Genomic DNA, 22,962 nt, shown 5'->3' with positions numbered 1-22,962 from the left:
ACAATGGTAAACCCCTCCTGTATTCTATCAAAGAAAATCATAGGGCTTTGTGGGTGCCAGGAGTCAAAATCGACTTGATGGCACACTTTACCTTTACCACCTTCTGGACCTTCTCCCCAAGAAAGGATTGGAGCCACTCCAAAGCAGTACCTCCGGTTCCCATACTCGAGAGGCGGTCCAGAAGGATACCATGGTCAATGGTATTGAATGCCGCTGAGAGGTCCAGCAGAACCAACAGGGACACACTCTCCCTGTCTAGTTCCCAGCGTAGGTTATCCACTAGAGCGACCAAGGCAGTTTCAGTCCCATATCCGAGACGGAAGCCAGATTGAAAAGGGTCCAGATATTACGTATCATCCCTCTGCAGCCGGGACGCCACCACACACTCTATCACCTTTCCCAAAAAGGAAAGGTTAGAGACAGGTCTATAGTTGTCCGGGTTGGAAGGATCAGGCGGGGGGAGGTTAATAGTGGTCTTACCATCATCTCCTTGAGGCATGATGGCATCCTGCCCTCCTTTAATGAAGCATTAATAATCATCTCCATCTGCCTGTACCCTCCCTGGAAGCTTTTATTAGCCATGAACAGCAAGGGTCAAGAGCACCCAATGTCACCCGCGCACTGCCTAGGATCTTGTCCACATCCACAAGCTGCACCAACTGAAAATAATCCAATACAATAGGACCAGATGGTACCCAAGGCACGTCTGCCGGAACCGCCAAAACTCTGCAGTACAAATCAGCATGGATGTGAGCAACTTTATCTGCAAAGTGACATGCAAACTGATCACAACGGGCTGTAGATGATTCCTCCCCCATTACCTGGGGGGATGTGTGGAGCAAATGCTTCGTTTTCTGAACTAATTAACAGCCATGGGGGGCATTAGTCTGAAATCCCCTACCAGGATCGATGGTAAATTTCCTCCCAGGTTAAACAGCAGTTGTGGAGGTCCAATCCAAGTCCAACCACAGTGGGGAGAAAGGATTAAAGCTCCTTTCCTACTGTGGTCTTGAGCTGGATTGGGATCTCATGTGGCATAGCAGCCCCGATGACAAACTAGGCTTATCCTCTACTTTGGTCTGAAACATAGGGACATGGGAAACTGCCATATACCGAGTCAGACCATTGGTCCATCTAGCTCAGTCTACACAGAGTCTACACAAGCAAGTCATGCACCCATTCCTAGGGGGAGTCGGAGATTTCCATTGCCACAGTGTTACTCTCTTGGACACCAGTGAGCCTCTCCATAGCCATTGTTTAGAACTTGATTTTAGTACTGGGATATATCCCAGAACTCCATTCAGGTCTGGCTTAGGGAGGAAAGTTCAGGCTCGGGGCGGGGGGTGGCGAGGGATGGGGGTGAAATTGGGAAAGATGTTTGTAAAATACATAATGTCAAAAATCATACATTTACAAAAAGGAACATGTATTTTAAAAAAAACAGTGGGAGAACCCATTCAAAGATGGAGATGAGGTCATAGCTTATTGGTAGTGCATCTGCTTTGCATGCAGAAGGTCCCAGGTTCAGAATCCGAATCACAATCAAGCTTTATTACGGTCAGAGACCAGCATAAAATTACACATTAAATGAAGGTAATACTGGAGAAACGTTACATGTTGTTAGAGGTGATTGCAAATATGATGATAGCTATTGTGAAAAGGCTAAAACTTAAAATAATTACAATTTAAAAAGAGACAAGCTACTAAAAGGAAACAAGCTACTAAAAAACTAAATCCGCTAAACATACTTTTCCATAATAAAATGCACAGAAAAGATAGAAGGGGAATTCAAATAGTAGTAGTAAGATAGCTGAAAGTGATTTCATATGTGGTAAAAAGCTAGAATTAAAATAAAGAATGGTTAAAACTATAATGGTTACCATAAGTTGGACTATTACTAAAAATGGTGAAGTTACACAGAATTACACTAAATGGTAAAATACACTAAAATACGCTAAATGGTGAAGTTACACTGCATTAATCTAATAAAATATTATGCATTGCCATGGCAGAATTAATATGATACGACTAATATGGAGGCGAGTGTTATCAGGACTCAAATTAGGGGAGCCCATCAGATATCATCTTTCGCCGGATGCCAATCGCAGCCACACAGAACTTGGCAACAAACTTTGTGGTGGGGGGGTTAGAGTCAGATAGCAGCAACTGAATATAGAAGTGATTCGTGCGCTCCAGAAGGTTGTTCAGCAGTGGAGAAATAAGGGCAGCATGAATGTCTCTGTAGAACAGGCAGTATAAAAGGACATGCTCTGTGGTTTCAAGAGGTCCCAGGTTCAATCCCTTGCATCTCTGGGCAGGGCTGGGAAAGACTCCCGCCTGAAATCCTGGGTGCTTTCCAGATTAGACCCTGCAACGGGGCCACGGCGTATCTGCAGAGTGTGCTTCTGCACTTGCTGTGTTGTGACACGGCAGTCCCTATGCTGTCAGCAGGGTGTCGTTCACATTCCGGATGCCTTGTTTCGGATTTAATCGCTTTATTTTCCAGTTGTGAGTTTTCACAAGACTGCCTCCCCTGCTGGTAGCTTTGCGCAACAACGTTTTGAATGTGAGTTGCCTGATCCGAAGCATTTTGCCACTGTTGAGCGGGTAATCTGGAAAGCGCCCTGGAGAGCCACTGCCCGTTAGTGTAGAAAATGCTGATCTAGATGGACCAACGGTCTGACTCTGAATAAGGCAGCTTTTTATGTTCCGGTCTCCCACCATCCTGTCCAGCTGACCCCGAGACTGTGCATTATACTCTTACAGACCCTGCAAGAGCCTGACAATTCCCCAGAGTCCTTGGCGGGGGAAATCAACTGGTACAAAACCATCACAACTGTAGTACAAATAATTCAGAAGCATTTGAGTGTATCCCATGGTTTTCTACGCAAAAAATGCTCTTCTGGAAGAGATACTCTTTTGCTTAGCACACCCATTTTTACCTAGCAAAAGTGGGAAAGCGTGCCATTTTGCAGACTGAGGCCTGTACTGATGGAAGCTGGTGCCATGAAAGAAGGTCTCTCCACTGGAAGTTGGAAGTGGATTTTGGGCCAGCTGATTACCAAGGAGGGCCTGCAGGAACGAAATGAGGGATCAGGCTTCATAACATTGGCCTGGCAATGGCACCAGCCCAAGGCTACATGTTTCCAGGGGGAAAAGCTAAGAGATGGAAGGAATGCACATTAAACCAGTTATTTCTTAATGGGATTTTGGAGCTTTTTTCTCAGCCAGCACTTTGAAATGTACCCTTCAGCTTACTTGGCAATTCAGAATTTTCAACAATGCTGCAATAGCCATATTTTTATTTGCAGTTTTTATGCTCCAACACTTTACCCAATATTTCTCATTCCCATGTTATGCTCAATACTTGTACAGTGAGTGCCTAGTGCACACAAGTACAGATCTGTAAACAGGTATAGTCATTCACGTGTTATGCTGAAGGCAGGAGCAGAAGTACACTTCCTATCTGTACTAGGCATTCGAAGGGCCTGTATCCAGGTTAATTTTTTAAATGAACACAGGAACACTCATTCACACAAACACACGTACGAATGTACAGACAGCATAATGTCTGAATCACTCGTACAGCATAATGTACGAGTTATGTACATAATGTAATCTGGCTTATGTCTGCAAGAGACATCACGTAATGAGGGATATGTGCCTAACATTCAAATGGTTAAATTTCCTCAAATTAAGAGGACAAATTGAATTTTAGGATTCAAAACAGGAACTGGGAGATGTGACCACAGCTCAGGGGTAGGTAGAGCATCTGCTTTGCATGCAGAACGTTCCAGCTTCAATCCCTGGCATCTCTAGGTAGAGCTGAGAAGGTCTTGTGAAAGCCACTGCCAGTCAGAGTGCAGTACTGCACACTGACTGGCAGTGGCTCTCACATGCTTAGTATTACTAAGCTAAATGAATGGTCTGACTCATTATAAGGCTGCTTTGCTGGAATTTATTAGCAGTCCTTGGGTTTTCAGCAAAGCTTACAGTCTCGCAGCCTCATTATCAGACAGAGCCTCATTATCGGAGCACCTACATGAATCGTGAATGTAACAGAGCTAAATTGCCCATCCGTTCAGGTGCTCCAATAAGCAGCCTGCATCCGTCCCCTGTGGTTCTCACCCTCTTATCTTGGCTGTTGACCCATGTGTGTATTTCTAGCCCAGGTCATACATTTTCTGAAGTAGGCTGTTGCCCCCTCCCACCACACACACAAATATAGTCTATGGGATTCACCCAAGGGCTTCTGCACAGATACTTCAACCAATGGTTTGGGCTGAGAAGTTAGGCCCTATTGCTGCTTATGTTTCTGAATGAATTCTTATGAGGTTGTTCTCACGCACAGCCTAAACCAAGCTAAGGATGCCCAACCCAGGTTAGGCTGTGCGTGAGAACCCTGGGTTTGGGCCCGACTGGCCCAGCATCACCTAGCCCGGTTTTCAGCCCGGCTGCTAGCCGGGCTTAAGGGAGCAAGCACTCCCTTCATCAGGGCTACTTGCTCCTGGGTGAGCTAGGCTGCTTCCAGCCCATCCGCCAATGCATCGTACGTGCCACGCTGTGGGATTTGTTGTGGGTTGTAATTTTCACCCCCAATTAATTAGCAGAGAGCACTAAAGAAGCTACCCATTCCAGTTACAGAGTAGTTGCAGAGTTTATTTGTTGGAGCTATTTAGAGAAGACACATAGAGATTCTTGTAGAATTAAATACGAAGTATATTTATTGGTGAAGTACACTTTGGATAGGAAAGACCTAATCCTTAATCTAAAGAACTACATAATGAATAGGTGGGGGGGGGGGGAGAGAGGTTTCCACCTGCTCCCTAAGAGGAAAGGAAGGGAATCTGAGTCTCAACAGGGAATACCTGAGGAGTCCAATCAGGGGTCATAGAGCAGAGGCAAGCAGGGACAGGTAAGGAGACCCTTGCTAGCTACCTCTGCTCCCAGTGCCCCTAGTGGTCATTAAGATAGTTGGCGCAGAAGGTCGATGTACTGGAACTCCATCTCCAGCAGGAGTCCCGGAGGCCAGGACCAGACGTCCTGGCCTCTTTACCAGAGCTGCCGGGAGCAGCATGGAGAGTTATCCACTGCTCCAGGCAGTGCTGGTCGTGTGGGCACATGGCTTGCACACTGCCTGGGCTGCAAGCCAGCTGTCATCTGGGGGAAGGTCGGTTGCACCCTGCCTCCCGCCTGCCCGAATGACCACACAACATGCACACAGTTGTGTGAACAGCCCCCATGCGTTGTGCTTGATCACACTGCACTGACAGGGGGGAGGACATTGGTCCGGGTTCAGATGGACAGACTCGTGCTTGGGCCTGCTCCTGTTCCATCCTGCCAGCCACACACGGCCCCTCCGCTCGCGTGCAAGTGGAGCAGCAATGCGCTGAGTGAAGTGCGCCAGTACAGTATGTCTCTGCTCTTCAACAATAGGTTGCCACGCCAGCACCACATGGAAGAGTGTCCACTCTTTGACGTCTGTGGCTGCTTTAAAACAAAAACTAAAACTAAAGACCTTTTCATTTGTTCAGGCCTTTACCTCTTAGGGCTGTCAGGTTTCTCAGATCTTCTGCTATACTCTGTCTTTTTTTATGGCTGTTGCTTTTTGGTATTCTTATGATTTAAAGTTTTTAATTGATTCTAATGGTTTAATGTGACTTTTATGGAGTTTTATTGTATTTTAATTGCCCCCCCCGGGCTATGTGAAATTGCCTCAACAAAATGCTAAAGCAACATCAATCAAAAGAGCTCCTAAATGACACTTTACCCTTTTAGATTAAGCATGGGGAGTCCACTATCTTACTTCCAGTTGTGGCTGTTCACATGATTAAAATAATATTCTTTTCTGTCTTTCTCCCAAGTCCTGTTTGCACTGTAAAATACAGCAATTCCCAATCTTGAGTTCCAAGGTATTGTTGGACTGCATCACCCTTCACCTCAAGTCACAATGGAATTTGGTCATTGTAGCCAAGGATAATGGGATCTGTAGTCTAGCAACATTTGCAGACCCAAAGTTTATTTATTTATTGCATTTTTATACTGCCTTTCTGCCTTGACAAAGGTACCCAAAGCAGTTTACAATATTAAAATAAGGATGTTTTCCTTGGCGCTTGGATGTTTCCTTGGATGTTTTCCTTGGCGTCTTTTCAGGCGCTGAGGACAAGAGCTCACTCACCTGGGTGCCTCCTTTGTTGGGAATCCCTGGTATAGTATATTCACAGGCATAAGGTACTGATGAGGTAGGATGGCTGTTTTGAAAAACTATTGTTCCTGTTATCTGAAACCAATGCAAATTATGGTTTGATATATATCACATATAGTTTGCTGTATGTCACAATTATTTAGTTCAAAAGGTTGACTGAGGTTTTCACTATTAAATAACCATCATAATGTGTATATTTATTTATACACACACTTTTTTTGAAATAACGCCTCCGTCTGGACTGAAGAACTGGTGCTCGGGCCGATTTTGACGTCACAGCAACCAGGATGTCTAAGAAGGAGAAACAGATACCCCCAGGCACTGACCTAATGGGAGAAATGCTTGCACACTAGATTTGTGTTCCAATGTTTGGAAGACCATCAAAGAAAGATACTTGGAGGCCTCTGAAGTCTGGGATGTCTTTTTGGGTTTATCTGGCCTCAGCTGATGGAATGATTCTCTTTGTGTCTCACTAACTGCACTATGAGCTCATCTGAGTGAACAACACAAAAGATTTAATAATCTTTTTAAAATGTTGGAGAAGAAAAAGCCCCAGCAGAAGAGACTGCAGTGCAAAGATCAAGTCCAGATCTCATGTAATTCGGATCAGGCCTTTAGTACAGACTAAACTTGCATTTTTTCCCTTCCAGTTTGTGGTCCTGGTTCTAAATTTATTGTATCAGAAATATGGGAATCAATCAGTGCTTCTTTTATCTTTTATCAATCATTACACAGGCCACCTTAAGTGGTGCAGTGGAGAAATGCTTGACAAGCAGAAGGTTGCTGGTTCGAATCCCCCCTGGTACTATATCGGGCAACAGCGATGTAGGAAGATGCTGAAAAATATCAGCTCATACTGCGTGGGAAGAGGCAATGGTAACCTCCTCCTATATTCTACCAAAGAAAACCACAGGGCTCTGTGGAACATAGGAAGCTGCCATATACTGAGTCAGAGCATTGGTCTATCTAGCTCAGTATTGTCTTCACAGACTGGCGGCGCCTTCTCCAAGGCTGCAGGCAAGAGTTTCTTTCAGCCCTATCTTGGAGAAGCCAGGAAAGGAACTTGAAGCCTTCTGATCTTCCCAGAGTGGCTCCAGGAGTGGGCGCCAGGAGTCGAAATCGACTTGACGGCACACTTTACCTTACCAGCAAGACATGTGGGGGAGGGCAGAGAGCTCCTCAGAGTCACCCTTGTTATCCTTTTCAGAGTCAGCATTGCATATTTGGGTAGCAGAAGACTGGGAGGTATGTCTGGGACATAGATACAGTAGCTGCCTTCTCCTGAGTCAGGCCACTGATCCATCTAGCTCAGCACTGCCCACACTGACTGGCAGCAGCATTTCAGACAGGGATCCTTTCCTGCAAATACCTGGAGATGCCAGAGGTTGTATCTGGGGTTTTCTGCATACAAAAATGATAATCTATCGCTGGTATCATATCAGTGATATATCACATCACTGATGCTCCATCTTCTATCATGCCAGTGACAAGGCAGAACTTGCCATCAGAAATGAGTTGGCTGGCAAGTCTACGGAGGGCTGCTTCCCACTTCATGGTTTTAATGTAAGGTGTTTAATGTTTTAATGGGAAACAATGCAGTCGAAGGATGTTCAAAGCTCCCATGCAACAGTTACATCTTTTCCTAGGAGAAACAGCTTCAGAAATCTGCATACTTCCTTTCCTTACCCACAAGGTGTACAAAACAACATTTTCTCAATTTGTAGATATGATCCAGGTCACAGAATTCCAGCTGTTGGCACACATTTTGGGGTGCCTAACCTTGTCCAGAATCTCAGTTTTATTGATTTATTAAAGTGCAGAGTACACACTACTCTGGGCATGTCCTTAATTCAGCCCAATAGTCACCAATTTACTAATAGGAGGATCTAAAAAGGATCTAGCTCAGGGGTAGCCAGTCTGCAGCTGTTGGACTACAACTCCCATCACCCCCAGCCACAAACTGCAGCTGGGGATGATGGGAATTATAGTCCAACAAAAGCAGGAGAGTCTTAGGCTGGCCACCACTGAGTTAGCTAATATTTTTGAGATTATGCATCAGGTTGCCTCCTACACATACTTTAGCATTGCTAATGTTGCACTTATATTGCTTCCTACAACCCTGCTGGGAGGAAAACATCATGCTTCTGTCAACACCAGTCGTAAGGGGATGAATGGGCAGCAAAACAGCAGGTAACAGTGTCACCATGTTGCTACTACCCAGGCAAGAATGCAGCCGAGGACAAGAATCTGCTCTCTTCTTAATTATGTGGCTGCTGAATTTAAGATTAAAGAGGCATTTCAGAAGCCCTGTGGTATGTTAAGCTTTCCCAAGAGGTACAAGCTGTAATCAATGAAGGAGGGCAGAAGCGGATTCTAGTTGGCCTGGCATACTCCCGAAATCTTGAATGTCATTAGGCTTGTTGCTTCAAAACATCCTTCCAACACACTGGATGAAGAGAAAGAGGTAAAAGGAACCATGTGATCATGACACTCAGTAGGGCTGTTCGCACAATCAAAAACTGTGTCCTACCCGGGCTTGGGAATGGTGTGTCCTCCCAATTTTTGGTTGTGTGGAAGCAAGGTCAGAGGAAAACCTGGGTAGCTTTTTCTAACCTGCCTCACAGACTGTTGTGAGGACAAAAGGAGAATCTTGTATGCCGCAATAACCTCTTTGGAGGAAGGATAGGACAGAAATGTTGAGCCCTTGCTCACGATCCTGTGAATGGGCTAGCTGGCGGGCTGCAAAGGACTGCCTTCCCTACAGACAATCCCCAGGACTGCATCCTGGCCCCCAGATATCCCACAATGCACCACACCAGTGTGCAGTGCCTTGTGGGGATTCCCCCAGCGATGGCTGGGAACCCGCTCCTGTGTCAGTACCAGCTGGGAGCAGCCGGTGCCAACACATGAGCAGTTAGCCCGGTTTAGACCACACACACGCCCTTCACCTTAGTTAACTGGTGGGCTTCAGTTCTCATGGGCAGCCAAACGAGGGCTTAGGTGCCCTAGCCCGGTCTTGGCTGCTCATGAGAACAGCCTCATTCACTTGTATTCCAGGACGTGGTTTGAGGGCACATGATACAACCCCCTTGCTGAAGCTAAGCAGGTCTGGATCTGGTCAATGTCTGGATGGGAGACTACCTTGGAAGGAACCCAATGGATCCTGCCTTGAGTGCCATGATAGATAAAGGGCAGGATACAAGTGTAATGAGCAATATCAGGCAAAATGGAGTGCCTCAAAATTACGACTTTAGCAGTTCTTAAAAGAGCCACCCATTTTGCAGTGATGTTTTAAGGAAAGCAACACAAGACACTGAGCTCCCAGTGGCATCATGCACATTCTCAGCATGCTTGGCATTAAAGGAACTGGTTGTTGTAGAAACCGTCCCAGAGACTCATTAACTTTCAACAGTAAGAACCATCTTTCTCACTCATTAAAAAAAATAAAAAAATAGCACTATGCATACTATAGTTCCTTGTGGCAGGACTTGGAAAAATCTGTTGCTTTCTCTTCAGGCACCATTAGGAACATAGGAAGCCGCCTTATTCTGAGTCAAACCATTGGTCCACCTAGCTGAAACCTCAGAGAGGCACTGCCAGTCAGTGTAGACTCTACACTGACCGGCAAGGGATTGCCAAGGTTTCAGGAAGGAGTCTTATCCAGCCCTACTTGGAGACACTGCCAGGGATTGAACCTGGGACCTCCTGCATGCAAGAAGATGCTCTAACACAGAGCTACAGACTCATTCCAGCACAGAGTAGTGGTTAGAGTGTTGGACTAGGACCGGGAAGACCTGAGTTTGAATCCACATTCAACCATGAAACTCACTGGGTGACTCTGGGCCAGTCATGTATCTCTCAGCCTAACCTACCTCACAGGGCTGTTGTGAGGATTAAAATAACCATGTGCATTGCTCTGAGCTCCTCGGATTAAGAGTGGGATATAAGTGTGAAATTAATTAATTAATTCCCTATGGGGACTATCTTACAGCAGGCAATGCCTGCATGAAGTCCCCCATCTAAATATAAACCAAGGCAAGCCCTTCTTAGCAAAGGGGACAAGCTCGCTACTGCAAGACTGGCTCTCTACCATAATAATTATTAAACTGAGCACACTGTGAGGCTCTTCACACGATTCGTGTGAAGAGCCTCTAGGGCAGGGATTCTCAACGTGTGGGTCCCCAGATGTGATTGGACTTCAACTCCCCTAATTCCCAACCAAAGGCCACTAGGGCTAGGGATTATGGGAGTTGAAGTCCAATCACATCTGGGGACCCACACGTTGAGAAACTCTGCTCTAGGGGGTTTGTGAGGAGAGCGGGCTAAGCCTGCTCTCCTCGCAGACGATCAGCCAGTCTGCTCAGGGCAGCCACAGCGGCCACCCACACAACTGCCGGCTCCGTCACGGAGCCGGCCAGGGCTGGGGAGTCTGGGGGACGCGCAGCCCCTGGAAGCTCCTGTCTGCCCTGCGTGTGCGCGCAGGGCATACTGGAGTGACCCCCGAGCTGGGAGGCTGCTTTTAAGTCTCCCGGCTGGGAGTCTACTCATGAGTAGCCATGGCGTGGAGCCGCACCATGGCTACTCACGATTTGAAAAACTGGGTTTGCGGAGTGCTCGCTCCGCAAACCCGGTTTAAGGGGCGGGATACAGAAGCAGGCTAGCCTGGCCTGTGAGCCCGGTGGTTTACACGAGCAGTAAAAATCGGGCTAGGCTCAACTAGCCCGATTTTTGCTGCTCGTGGGAATGGCCCCAGGATCTGTGCAGAAGGGGAAAGGGAGCATGCCTGGGCCCTCACTGACACACTCCTTAAGAGTGGATCCTGGGCTCAGCACTTGTCTGAGGGGGGCAGAGCTGAACCCAGGGAAGCTTCCTCCACGCAGTCCAGAATCAACACTGCTTTCTTCAGACAGCTGCCGAATCTGAGAGTGCCGGGGGTGGGGGGGTGCATACCTAAACTGTCTGCCAGTGCTAGCTAGGATGCTCCAATCTACCCCACCACATGTACATAAGAACAAAAGCACAGCCCCTGCTGGTTCAGGGCCAAGGCCTATCTAGTCCAGCATCTTGTTTCCCACAGTGGCCTCCTGACACCTCTGGGCATCCCACACTGTAATTCACTGTAATAAAGACAGCCCAACCCGTAACAGTATTTCACTCCAAAAGTCTGATGAAGCAGACTACAAAGTACAAAACAGTATGCTTTCAAATAAAGTTAAAACATGTCTCTGATTCCTCAGGTCTCACCCTCTCTCTTCAGAGATTAACACAACCTTGGATCAATGTTTTTGCCTAGATTAGTTTTTCAATGCAAGAAATGGATCAGAAGGTGCTCTGGTATGCAGAGATTCCAAGATGCAAAACACTCCACTTCCCAAAGTAATGTAAAGCGCAAAGATACATAGGGGTAAAATGTGGTAAGCATTTGAATACATATTCTCAGACTGAAGATAAAGTTTGACTATGTTCAGACCATTTAGAATAACTGTCTTCACTATGTGTTATTCCCCCCCTCCCTTGGAACAACTTTTGTTTGCAAGAATGATAAGCTTTTGAGCTTCAAAGAGCAAAAGAGAGAGAGAGTTCAGTGGAACTCTACAGCTTGCATGCTTTTGCTGCACCGATAAGAGACTGATCCAATTATTGGCTTCTCTATGTTGCTTTGTCTACAACCAACATTACAACAGCTTCCTGTATTTGTATCTCACACACACACACATACATAAATCGACCACTTGGATTTTTTAACAGAACCATAAAAACATTGACAACATCTTTGCTGCTGCAGTCCCAATTCATTTCAGCCTGAAATGTATCGATTTAAGCCAGTTTAATCTCTTTGACACGAATTAAACTAAATCAGCTTAAATGCAAGTATTTGCCAATGTAGCTTGATTACAAATTAGCTTAGAGCTATACAAGATTCTGCCTTTAGTACAGAAAAGGAATTTAAATGTAGGAGAATGAACACAAACCACCGAGATACAGCCTTTCCTGTGCTAGCCTGCCCCATTCATGTTAATGAAGCTTGTGCAAGAGAAGCTCTTGGAAGTTTTTCGCACGGGGCTTTTGAAGCCCTTTAACTCACATCTCCTCTGGAATGGCAGATCATGCCAAATGTCCTTTGCCCCATAATGGCTCAGAGCAAGAAAGGGACCTATTCAGTGCATCGGGAGTTAGAGTGTCTTCCCTAATATGTCCCCGGGAAGAAAAGCTTCTCTTCACCTGGCTATTTTAAAGGACATTTCTGCCCAAATTGCAGCTGAACTCATCTTTGATTCAAATAAACGAGGTTACCTTGGAGATGATTAATGGCTCCCCATGCTCCAGTCCGCCTTTCAAAGTAAATCCCCATGGAGCTCCTCCTTTTAGCAGAGCCTCCAGATAAATGTATCTTCCTTTCTGGGTTAGGCTAGATTCTGAAGGAGGAATAATGCCACTGTGTATATTGTCCAGCATCTTCATCTTTCTTTTCCCAATCACCCTCTGAAGTCAAAAGCTGAAAGAGTCTGGGGACCAGAGAGCTGAAGATTAAAATCCTCCACGTCCATGATGAACTGTCTCTGCCAGGCATGCCAAGGGAGAACGTTTTTCTTCTGACCTGAAGTCCTGGGTACTGGGCTGAACTGGAAAGCTCTTCCAAACCACTTCAGCACATCATGTCTCTATCAGAGCCTCCAACTTCTTGATGCTGTTGCAGTGGGATGCATTTCTCCTTGTGCGAAACTTCCCATGCGCCAGTTGATACTGTCTTTTCCTTTGCTATTCTTTCCTCAAATGTTTCCAACCTGTGGCTTTTTCATATAATCCAGACTAAAGAAATAAAAAGTGGGGGGGGGGACAGTAAATTTAAGCACTTTGGGTAGCAAACTCCCTAAACGTGCAGCAGCACTTCATTTTTGATTGATGATCAGGCCTTTCTTCCCTTCTGTGAGCAATTTACCATTACAATGGCCATTTTTGCCTCAGTTCATTGCATCCAAAGAATGAAAGAATCTTCCCCAGCTCCCATCTCACTGGCTGAGCCTGCTTGTCGCTTTCCCTGCTAACTTCACAATTCTATGACTTGTCAAAACTGCCCGGGGAAGGGAGTCAAGCCCAGATCTTAAAAACCCCTTCTCTTAGGTTTGAAACTTGAAATGGTTCCCCAGCTGAATTTATAAAGGGGGAAAGAGCGCTTGCCAAGAAAACAGGAAAAGCAGGTGAAATTAATCCCTTGAAAAAATGTTAAGGAGATAGCTTAGCTCTTTTCAGCACTTTCCCACTGCAAAGCCCACAAATTGTAATACTGCTGAATGAGAGTACTCAGCTTCTCTTGGGTTTGGGGAGTTGGTTTAAAAGCTGACAGTCTCATGAGTGTTTTTTTCACACAGGGCTTTTAGCTCACATCTCCTCAGGAATGGAGAGTGTACATCCACATATCAGCCAAATTTACCCTAAAGTCCTTGCAAACTGTTAGGGAGCACTTCACACACAATTTGGGTTTTTAATTGCACGTTAGAGTATAGCCTGGTTTATATCCGTGGTAAAAAAAAATCCACTTTTTTGCATTGGTTTTTTTGGGTAACTTTGAATTCGCAGTAAAGCCTCACAGAAAACTCACAGTGAAGCCTGCTGTGTGGAAAATGCCTGACATCTTCTCTCATCTTAACTTTATTGCCACCTCTGCATATGATTTAAGGAGGTTAAATTACAACTGTTTTGCAAACAGATTTCCTTATTGCAAGGGTCCTTAAACCTGGGTCCCCAGATGTTAAGACTCTCATCATTCCATCGTGGCTGAGGATGAGAACTGGGAACAGACCTCACTTTGTGATTCAGGACTGTAAAAAGGTAAGGTGTGCTGTCAAGTTAGTCGATTTGGACTCCTGGCACCCACAGAGCCCTGTGGTTTTCTTTGGTAGAATACAGGAAGGGGTTAGCATTGCCTCCTCCCACGCAGTATGAGATAATGCCTTTCAGCATCTTCCTATATAGCTGCTGCCCAATATAGTAGCAGTGGGGATTCGAACTCACAACCTTCTTCTTGATAGTAAAGCATTTCCCTGATGTGCCGCTTAAGATGATTCAGGACTGTAAGACCTATTTAATTATGTTGTCTGTGCTGACCTTTATGGAGTGAGGTTCTATTTATTTTTTTAATGTACATTTCAGATTAAAACCTGTATCAAGAGGAGTATTAGTTTCAAACTACCTGTAGCCAGCATGAAGTGGTTTGCTTTTTCAAGTACCCTGCACATGTTTAGCGGCCCTCCAGGAATCTTTCAGTCAGAGCAGTAAATCCAAGATAAAGGATCTGTCTTGTTTTCCCTGCGAAGTGCGAACATTGAACACATGCAACTTATGTAAGTTTATTGGTGCTGTCCCTTTAAGAACAAACTGAAGAAGCAAATAGAAAGAGTGGCGTGCAGAGAGCTACGGAGGTTCGACATCCCAATAGGCCGGCGAGCTCTGAGCATGCTCACTCAAACTGTTTGAAGTCACTAAGCAGGGTTTCATTGAGGGCAAAAGAGGTTTATAAATACCTGGGAAGGCAGCCATTTTGAATTTAGATAGAGTAACCTGCGTTGGGGTGCGGTTTTTTGTAGGCATCTACAAAATTTTAGCATTAGATTTGCTAGATTTTCGAAACATCAGCCAGCAGTTATCTGCATGACTATTGCAGATGGATGAACGAAGTTCCTAGTCTAACTCAGCAAAAAAGGGGGAGAGAAAGCAAAAGTTCTCATAAGCCTTTTTTCATGTGTTTGCGAAAGCCGAATAAAGAGATACCTCTGGTAGTGTTTAGTGCCCCCCCCCCCCCCCACGCGCAAAGAGGCACTTTTTCATAGTGGTGATTTCTCTTTATTTAGCAGCGGGAGAGCAACTGGTGCTATACAGCCTCAGCACAGCATCTCTCCAGTGGCTGTGGCTGGTGTCAGGTTGTGTTTTTTTTTAGATGGTGAGCCCTTTGGGGACAGGGAGCCATCATATGTATTTAAACCGCTTTGGGAACTTTTGTTGAAAAGCGCTCTATAAATATTGTAGTAGCAGTAGTATTTCTAAGGCTGATTTTAGATTAGTTGTTTGGGGGCATCTTGAGAACACTTTAATGCTACTACTTTTTTACTGAATTGGCATCAGGGACTTGAAGCCTCTGGTCCTGTAGTTCTCAGTGACAGATACCCCCCTAACTTTTTGTCTCTGTTCACAGAAAGGTTTTTATACCAAAAGCATAACACAAAATCCCGCAGTTAAGAACCCATACTGCCACTTTGCAACAATGATTTGTTTCTGCTTATTTATATCTTATTAAAGATTACTGCTGCTGCTTCTTTAGTTGCTTCTCCTCTTAGAGGTTGGCTATCATTAAGCCTATTTGACCTTTTCACATTGCATCTCTAAATAATGATGCAGTGCTTCTACCATACCAGTCGCTTAAGATTTTTCAACCATGATGTTTTTCTTCTTCCTTCAATGACTTGTCCCCTTAGCTAAGCAGTATCCGCCCTTCTTGCATATGCATGGGAGACTTGATGTGTGAGCACTGTAAGGTATTCACCTTAGAGAATGGAGCTACTCTGGGAAGTGCAGAAGGTTCCAGGTTCCCTCCCTGGCAGCATCTCCAAGATAGGGCTGAGAGAGATTCCTGCCTGCAACCTTGGAAAAGCTGCTGCCATTCTAGGTAGACAATACTGGGCTACTCAGTATATGGCAGCTTCCTATGTTCCTATGTACGTATCCCAAATATTCCAGTTTCTTTTGTTCTTAAAATTTCCATATTTTTATTCATTCTTTGCGGAACTAAATTGGTGACTCTTATCTACCCAGGATATTTTCAACATTCTTCTTTACATCCATGTTTCAGAAGCCTTAAGCCTCTTACACATATCTTTGGTGAGCGTCCAACTTTCCATTCCATAAAGCAAGATTGGGAAAACATAACACTAAGTCATTTTGATCCTTAAATTCAAATTGTCCATGGTTACATAGTGCTGTTGTTTTTCATTTTAGTAAAAGCACCCCTTGCTTGCTCTATTCATTATTTTATTTCTTGTTTTATCCCATTTATTATTTAATCTTCAACCTAAATACTTATATGATGTTACTATACCTAATACATTATTTCTCACTATAATGCTTGGCACGTCAGGCTGCCCCTTTGTAATGACCATGACTTTAATTTTCTTGGTATTAATGTCAGACCAGATTGTTCACTTTTGTTTGTACTACTCTAGTTAAAATTGCTTGCATATCATTGTACATTGTAAAAAAAAAAATTACAATTACAGTTTAAAGGAGTAACAAGAATTTACTGTAAAAAGATAAAGTATTGAATTATAATTCTTGAAACTAACTATGCTTAATCTGCTTCCAGACCTGTATATCTATGCAACCAATTTAGGGTCAGTCCTGATCTGAAAAAGTAGAATTGTGGGCTTTCGGGGGTCTTATTAGCTTCTGTGTAAACTAAAAAAGGATTGTATGTTGGAAAGAATTCTTCCAGATCAGTAAGGTGTATTGTTCCTTTGATTCGATATGATAGTTGGTGAGAAGCTCCCACACTTGGTTCATCGATTCACTGATAAAATTTAATCCAACTTTCTCCTTTCTGTGTGTGTAGCAGGGGGAAGGTTATTTATTTATTTATTTGCTGCAAGAAGGGAGAACAATTCTTTATTTTGTGACACTGTGGAACTAAATCTGTTGAACGAAAGCTTTATTTTGTGAAGCATAATAAAGCTGTTGAACTCAAAATATTTTACAGACCTGCCACAACCAGATAAATCTATGGACTGTTCCACCAGGCCTGTAAAGTGTCTTTTGGGCCACAGGTTTTTCAGTAAAGGCCATCTTCTGATTTACACATTGTTCTTAATCTTTGCAGATGTTAACTACCCACATGTTAGTATGTTAACTACTTAATGATCTTGAAAACTGCCCCCCTTAGCACAATTCCATCTACAAAGTGAAGCCCCTTTTTTCCAAGTACTCTTTCATAGTAAAAATGGAATAAAGGTAAAGTGTGCCATCAAGGTGATTCGACTCCTGGCGCCCACAGAGCCCTGTGGTTTTCTTTTGTAGAATACAGGAGGGGTTTGCCATTGCCTCCTCCCGCACAGTATGAGATGATGCCTTTCAGCATCTTCCTATATCACTGCTGCCCGATATAGGCGTTTCCCATAGTCTGGGAAACATACCAGTGGGGATTCAAACTGGCAACCTTCTGTTTGTTAGTCAAGTATTTCCCCGCTGCGCCACTTAAGGGTAAAATGGAATACTTTTGCTCACATCAGTCTGTTGGTAACTAGACCTATCTGTAAATAAATAACCTGTGAGAAATTTTGTACAAAGTGGAGATTAAGCCACTCTTTCCTGAATTCCAAACATGTAACAGGTTCTCAAAAGGTATCAAATGTCTTATTAACCATAAATCAAACTTCTTACTAATTTATGAATAGATATTGAAACTATTTTAGTTTTATGAAAGATATGTTGAGGTGTTTTTTTTCCATATACTCCTTATAAATGCTTGACCACAAAAGAAGTCGGAACTTAAGTCCTATTCATTATTCAAACTGGGTACATTGTGCGCTAGTACAAGGGAATAGAAGTGTGCCAGCACACTCAATAGTTGCACTCTCGGTAGTTACACACCCCAGCAATCCTCAGTATAGCATTTGTCTGCAAACAGTACCCAAGGAGAATTTCTCCCTGTGATTTGGGAGTGCGGACTGCCCACCATCTTGTCTTTTGATCTATTAATCTCTGTGACATGTTAAAGAATTCTAATTACTAACAGTAACTTCTCAGCTTTCATCTAAAAAGAAGCATCCCTGCCTCATGTTGTCAACGAATGTGCATATGAACTTTTAGACAGAATGTTAAAGATGTTACTTCACAATAACCCAAAGATTAATTTTACAATTCATTTTTTAAAAACTCAATTGTTCTTAGTTATCTTCCCTGTCCTTTTCAGCCATGGCTGCCTGGTGCCAGTCTGGTTTCAGTTTAGTAATATCTCTTCACTTAGGAGAGGTATTTTAAATATCAGATAAATGAGAGTCAATTAAGCCTGATGGATGACAAATCCACAAAGAAACATCAAACATTGCAGCTACTGGCTTGTAGTGTCCAGGGGTGCCTTCAACTCCATCATAGCAGCCATCCTTCTTCTGTCTGAGTTCATGTGCTGTGGCTGGATTCTGGTCCTCCCTCTTGCTAAATAGCTTGAAGGAAGGCTGGGATCTAATATAAGCCATTCACTATACCCAAGGGTTCCCAGACTTGGGACCTTAGCAGTTATGGCTGGGGATGAGGGGAATTACAGTCCCAACAACCACTGGCGATCCAAGATTGGGAACCCTTGCATTTTTTTCCTCCGGGGACATGAGCTACAAGTGTTTTGCAAAGTGTATTTCTGGTAATGAATACATTTGCAAAGTCCTTTTCTTATCAGTTTCTAATTCCCACCCACCCCATCCTGCAGAAGCTCACAACAACACTGCTGAGGCTACTGGTGTTGGATAGAATACTATACTGGGTTCATTGCCTGTCATGGTTGCTGCACACACAGACTTATATCTACTGCTGTAAGTTTAATTAGACTCCCACATTATTTTAGAAAGTACATATGGTGCTTACACATGCAGGCTGTTCTGCTTGGCCTCACTGTTTGCTCCCAGAGGAACAGCAGCTGGCTAAAGGGTGGTTGGGCTCATATTCTAGTGGGGGTCTTCCAAATCACTCCATTTGTGTTGTAGGTGTGTTTAAAAGGTGGTCATCCAACGTCATGGATGACATGTCCATCAGTGGCTACTAGTTTAGATGTCTGTATGCTACCTTCAGGTTCAGAGGCAGAGGCAGTTCCAATACTGCAAGTGGCATCCAGAGTTTCTGAATACCAGTTTGAGGGGAACAGCAGCAGGAGAGAGAGCCTGCATTCATCTCTGCTTGTGGACTTCCCCAAGGCATTTGGTGGGCCACAGTGAGAAACAGGATGCTGGACTAGAAAGGCCATGGGCTTGATCGGGCAAGGCTCTTGTGTTCTGGTGGGATTGCTCTATGCTCTGCATTACCCATGACACAGCTTCGTTAGCCTCATTTCTGAAGAGTCACGGCAGGCTTGGGTATCTTGGTACAATTTTATTTACACAAATGTACAGGCAGAATGGGTGTTGGGAAGATAGCAGGTCATTCTTAGACATCAGCACCAGATTGCATCCGTTTCCCATAGAGTGGCCCTTGTATCCCAAGAAGTTGTAACAGCTGCCACTTCCACCACAGCCTTAAATCTCTGGTCTCTGTCACACAGCAGCTTGCCTGCAGACTCAAAACACAACTTGCAAAGGTGGTGTTACCTTCAGCTCCTCCTTCGGGGGTGGGGCAGGTTTTGCCTGCTTTTGCCAGACCTGTCATGGTGTCACTCATTCAGAATAATTGGAGCCATTCAAGAAACATAATCCTTGGGCCCATCAACCAATTATTAGAATGGCCAGCTAGCTAGTGTAATGCCATTTCATCACACTGCTTTCTAGGAGAAGTTGTAGAAGCCTCTCAACCTCCTTGTCCTTGCAGTAAGGGAAATGGCTGTGTACAAAGTGTTTTTGCGCTGGTTAAAGTGTTGCAAAGTGCAGCGGTATGAGGCAGCGGCTTAAAACCACGAGTACAGCTTTTCTTGATGCATTTTTAAATGCTTCATAACATGGTTGTGGCCATTCAAATTGCCCACCACTGCAGCAGGTTTTCTGGGCAGGGGGTGTCCATATTCCACCTAATCACATTCACTGCCCATTCCTCCATTTCGGGCCAATGGGGTTGCAGAGGATGATGTGCTGAGGTGTTTTTAAAAAAATCTCTAGGTGGTTTTGCCCAAAGTTGCCACTAGGAGGAGCACCATGGGACAAACTATGATTCCTTGATTGCCTCTTGTGCAAAAACCTGAGCAAAAATATTTTTTAAATCCATATATGGAAAGGGGCTATAGAGATCAACAAATCCTTGAACTGCGGAATGAGCCCTACATGCCACATGGCATTGAAAACAGTTTGCAGGCTTGTTGGTAAATGATTCAGTTCACTGGGCTTTCTTGCAGTAAATAGGATTGCACCAAAGTAAACGATTCAGTTCATTGGGGAAGCACAGCTGCTTCTGTTCTGCTTGCGTAAGCAAGAGCACCGGGAAATGAAACAGGGCAGAAATATATATATATTTTAAAAACATATGCCCTTACATATCCTCGATCTGCTGAATGATCCAGGCAATCCATAGTGCAAAAAAAGAAGAAGAAGAGGAAACATGAAAGTGTCTGAAAAATAAGTCTGAAAAAAGAAAAGCAAATGCGATCAAAAGCAGATGAGAATCGGATTGCACCTTTGTGCAAAACCCCGGGGTGGGGGGATTATTTCTTGTGCATGGGATGGAAAGGGGCTGTAAAAATCAACAAATTGTTGCACTGTGATTTGAACCATCCACACCACATCACGTTGCAACACATACTACGGGGCAAGCCCCCTGCAATGGAAAAATGCAGCTACTTTCCTGCAACGCATTTACAACATTGTAGGGCTACTATGCATCAATAAAATCCAAAACAAGGCATCAGAAATATGAATGGCACCCTGCTGACAGCGCCGTGACTGCAATGTCACCACATGGGCAATACAGAAGGGCACTTAGCGGACACGTTGCGAAACTGTTGCAGCATGTATTCTGGAAAACGCCCAGGAAACTATTTGTAGACACTTTTTAACCTCTCATTATCAGCAAAGTTAAAGGTATCACTGAACCTTTTTGGACCCGTGGACCCCCACAACCTAGTAATATAACATTTTCATAAGTTTCCAGTAAAATAGTGTGCGGAGTGGTTCAGGATAGTTATATTCTTAAAACTGTTTCTTTTTAGCTTTGGGAAATAAAGTTTCAGCAACAAAAAAGGTACAGCTGTAAAATATTCAGGACACACAAGACCAATCAAAACAATGGTTAAAAGTATGGTATAAGAAATTCAATAAATGATTTTCAGAGTAGATTACTTCTTTAGTATATAGCACTAAACACCTTGCCCCAAATACTTTATGACATAAATACTTTATTTATGTCACCATAAATAAGTAGCTTTCATTCTTTCTGGTCTAGTATAGGTGGTTGTCGGAATTGACAATAAAGACACTGAAGTGGTGGATAGCTTCTGCCTTTTAGGATCATCCGTCAACAGTAAAGGATCCAGTAGTCAAGAAATATGCCACAGGCTAGCACTTGGTAGGGTAGCAATGAAGGCCTTGGAAAGGATATTTAGATGCCATGATGTGTCTACACCTACAAAGATTAGAATTGTTTGGACAATGGTTTTTCCCGTGACATTCTATGGATGCGAAAGCTGGACTTTGAAGAAGCAAGATAGAAAAAGCATTGAACTTTGGTGCTGGAGAAGACTTTTGAGGATACCATGGACAGCCTGGAAAACAAACCAATGGATCATAGAACAAATCAATCCAGAATTTTCACTCGAGGCACAAATGACCAAGCTCAAACTATCATACTTTGGACACACACATTATGTGAAAACCCAGCTCCCTTGAGAAGTCCATAATGATGCTGAAAGTTGAAGAGAAAAGAACGGCCAGCAGCAAGGTGGATGGACTCGATTACAAAAGCAGTGTAGTTGTAAAAAAAAATTGTAAAAAGCAATTACAAAAGCACCACTGAGAGAGCATGAAGGAAGATCATCCAGGAGAGAATCCATCTATGTGGTCGTTAAGAGTAGATACCGACTTGACGGCATTTAATCAATCAATCAATAGGTAGTTTTAACTTGACTTACAAAAGAAGGGGGAGCCAGTGCTCTAGGAAGTAATCCGCAGCAGAGGCCCTGCTGGTCCCTTGCAGCACATGGGGCTGGGTGTGGCTGTGAGGGGTCAGTTGCTGCTGGCTAGGGCTGATGCTGCCTGCAGATGACAGCTGTAGGCACTTCAGCATGTGAGGTGAGCCTCCACTGGCCCCTTTGCAATTTGTGGGGCTGGCTGGGCTGCTTGCAGAGATCAGCAGGCCAGCCATAGATGAACGCCTGCCACCCCTTTGCAACAGGAGCCCTGGCCACGGTCAGCAAACCCGGTTGGCTGAAGCAATGCTGCTGCAGGAGCAGCATCAGGCAGCAGGGGCTGGGCTGCTTCAGTGATGGACCAGGGCTGCAAGCCGGCACTTCCCCTTTGCACCATGTGGCTGGGGTAGCTACGGAGCAAAAGAGTGAGTTTGGGGCCATTTGGGTAGCATTTTTAAAAAAGATGCTCCACCCATCTGTTCCTGCCTGCCACTCCGAATCTCCAGGGCGCTTTCCAGATTATATGCTGTTCAGCGGTAGTTTACTTTGGCTTGGCAGGATCGTCTTGAAACAGTAAATTAAGGGGTGTAGTGCAAAGCCACCAGCAGGGGGAGCAGTCTTTTCTAGCTGGCGCAAACCACCTACAATGGGAAAATACAGCTATTTTTTTTCTTCAACAGTGTAGTACTGTAACAAAAAGATTAGTACTGTAACCCAAAAGAAGGCATTGGAAATGTGAACGGCACCTTGCTGACAGTGCAGGGACTGCGATGTTGAAACACGGGCAGTACGGAAACACACTTAATGTAGTGACACCATTGGAGGATGTCATCTGGAAAGCGCCCTTCCACCTCCTGACCACTGCATTGAACAGTTTCCCCTCCGGGTCCATGAACATGACACCTCCACCCCAAGTTCAGCCCATTCCATTGCTCCCAACTTCAAACAGTAAGAATGAAGA

General features: G+C 44.4%; 1 protein-coding gene across 2 annotated transcripts in view; it reads right to left on the bottom strand.

Moving 5' to 3' along the window:
• The window catches only part of SHROOM3 (shroom family member 3), a 250,264-nt gene extending 235,741 nt beyond the window's left edge, over positions 1 to 14,523 (bottom strand). The window contains exons 1-2 of one of the 2 annotated variants that reach the window (XM_053255546.1): positions 14,397 to 14,523; positions 12,500 to 13,015 (exon numbers count right to left, since the gene is read on the bottom strand). In XM_053255546.1, coding sequence (XP_053111521.1) covers positions 12,500 to 12,667 — 168 coding nt within the window. In that variant the 5' untranslated portion in view covers positions 12,668 to 13,015; positions 14,397 to 14,523. Of the gene's footprint in view, positions 1 to 12,499; positions 13,037 to 14,396 lie in introns of those variants that run through there. The other variant, XM_053255547.1, reaches the window with a different exon arrangement.
• Between the last annotated feature and the right edge of the window lie 8,439 nt (positions 14,524 to 22,962).

This window comes from Hemicordylus capensis, chromosome 5, assembly GCF_027244095.1.
Source record: "Hemicordylus capensis ecotype Gifberg chromosome 5, rHemCap1.1.pri, whole genome shotgun sequence".
Taxonomy (NCBI): domain Eukaryota; kingdom Metazoa; phylum Chordata; class Lepidosauria; order Squamata; family Cordylidae; genus Hemicordylus; species Hemicordylus capensis.
The sequence above is the reverse complement of the archived record's forward strand: the minus strand, read 5'-3'. Positions and strand labels throughout refer to the sequence as shown.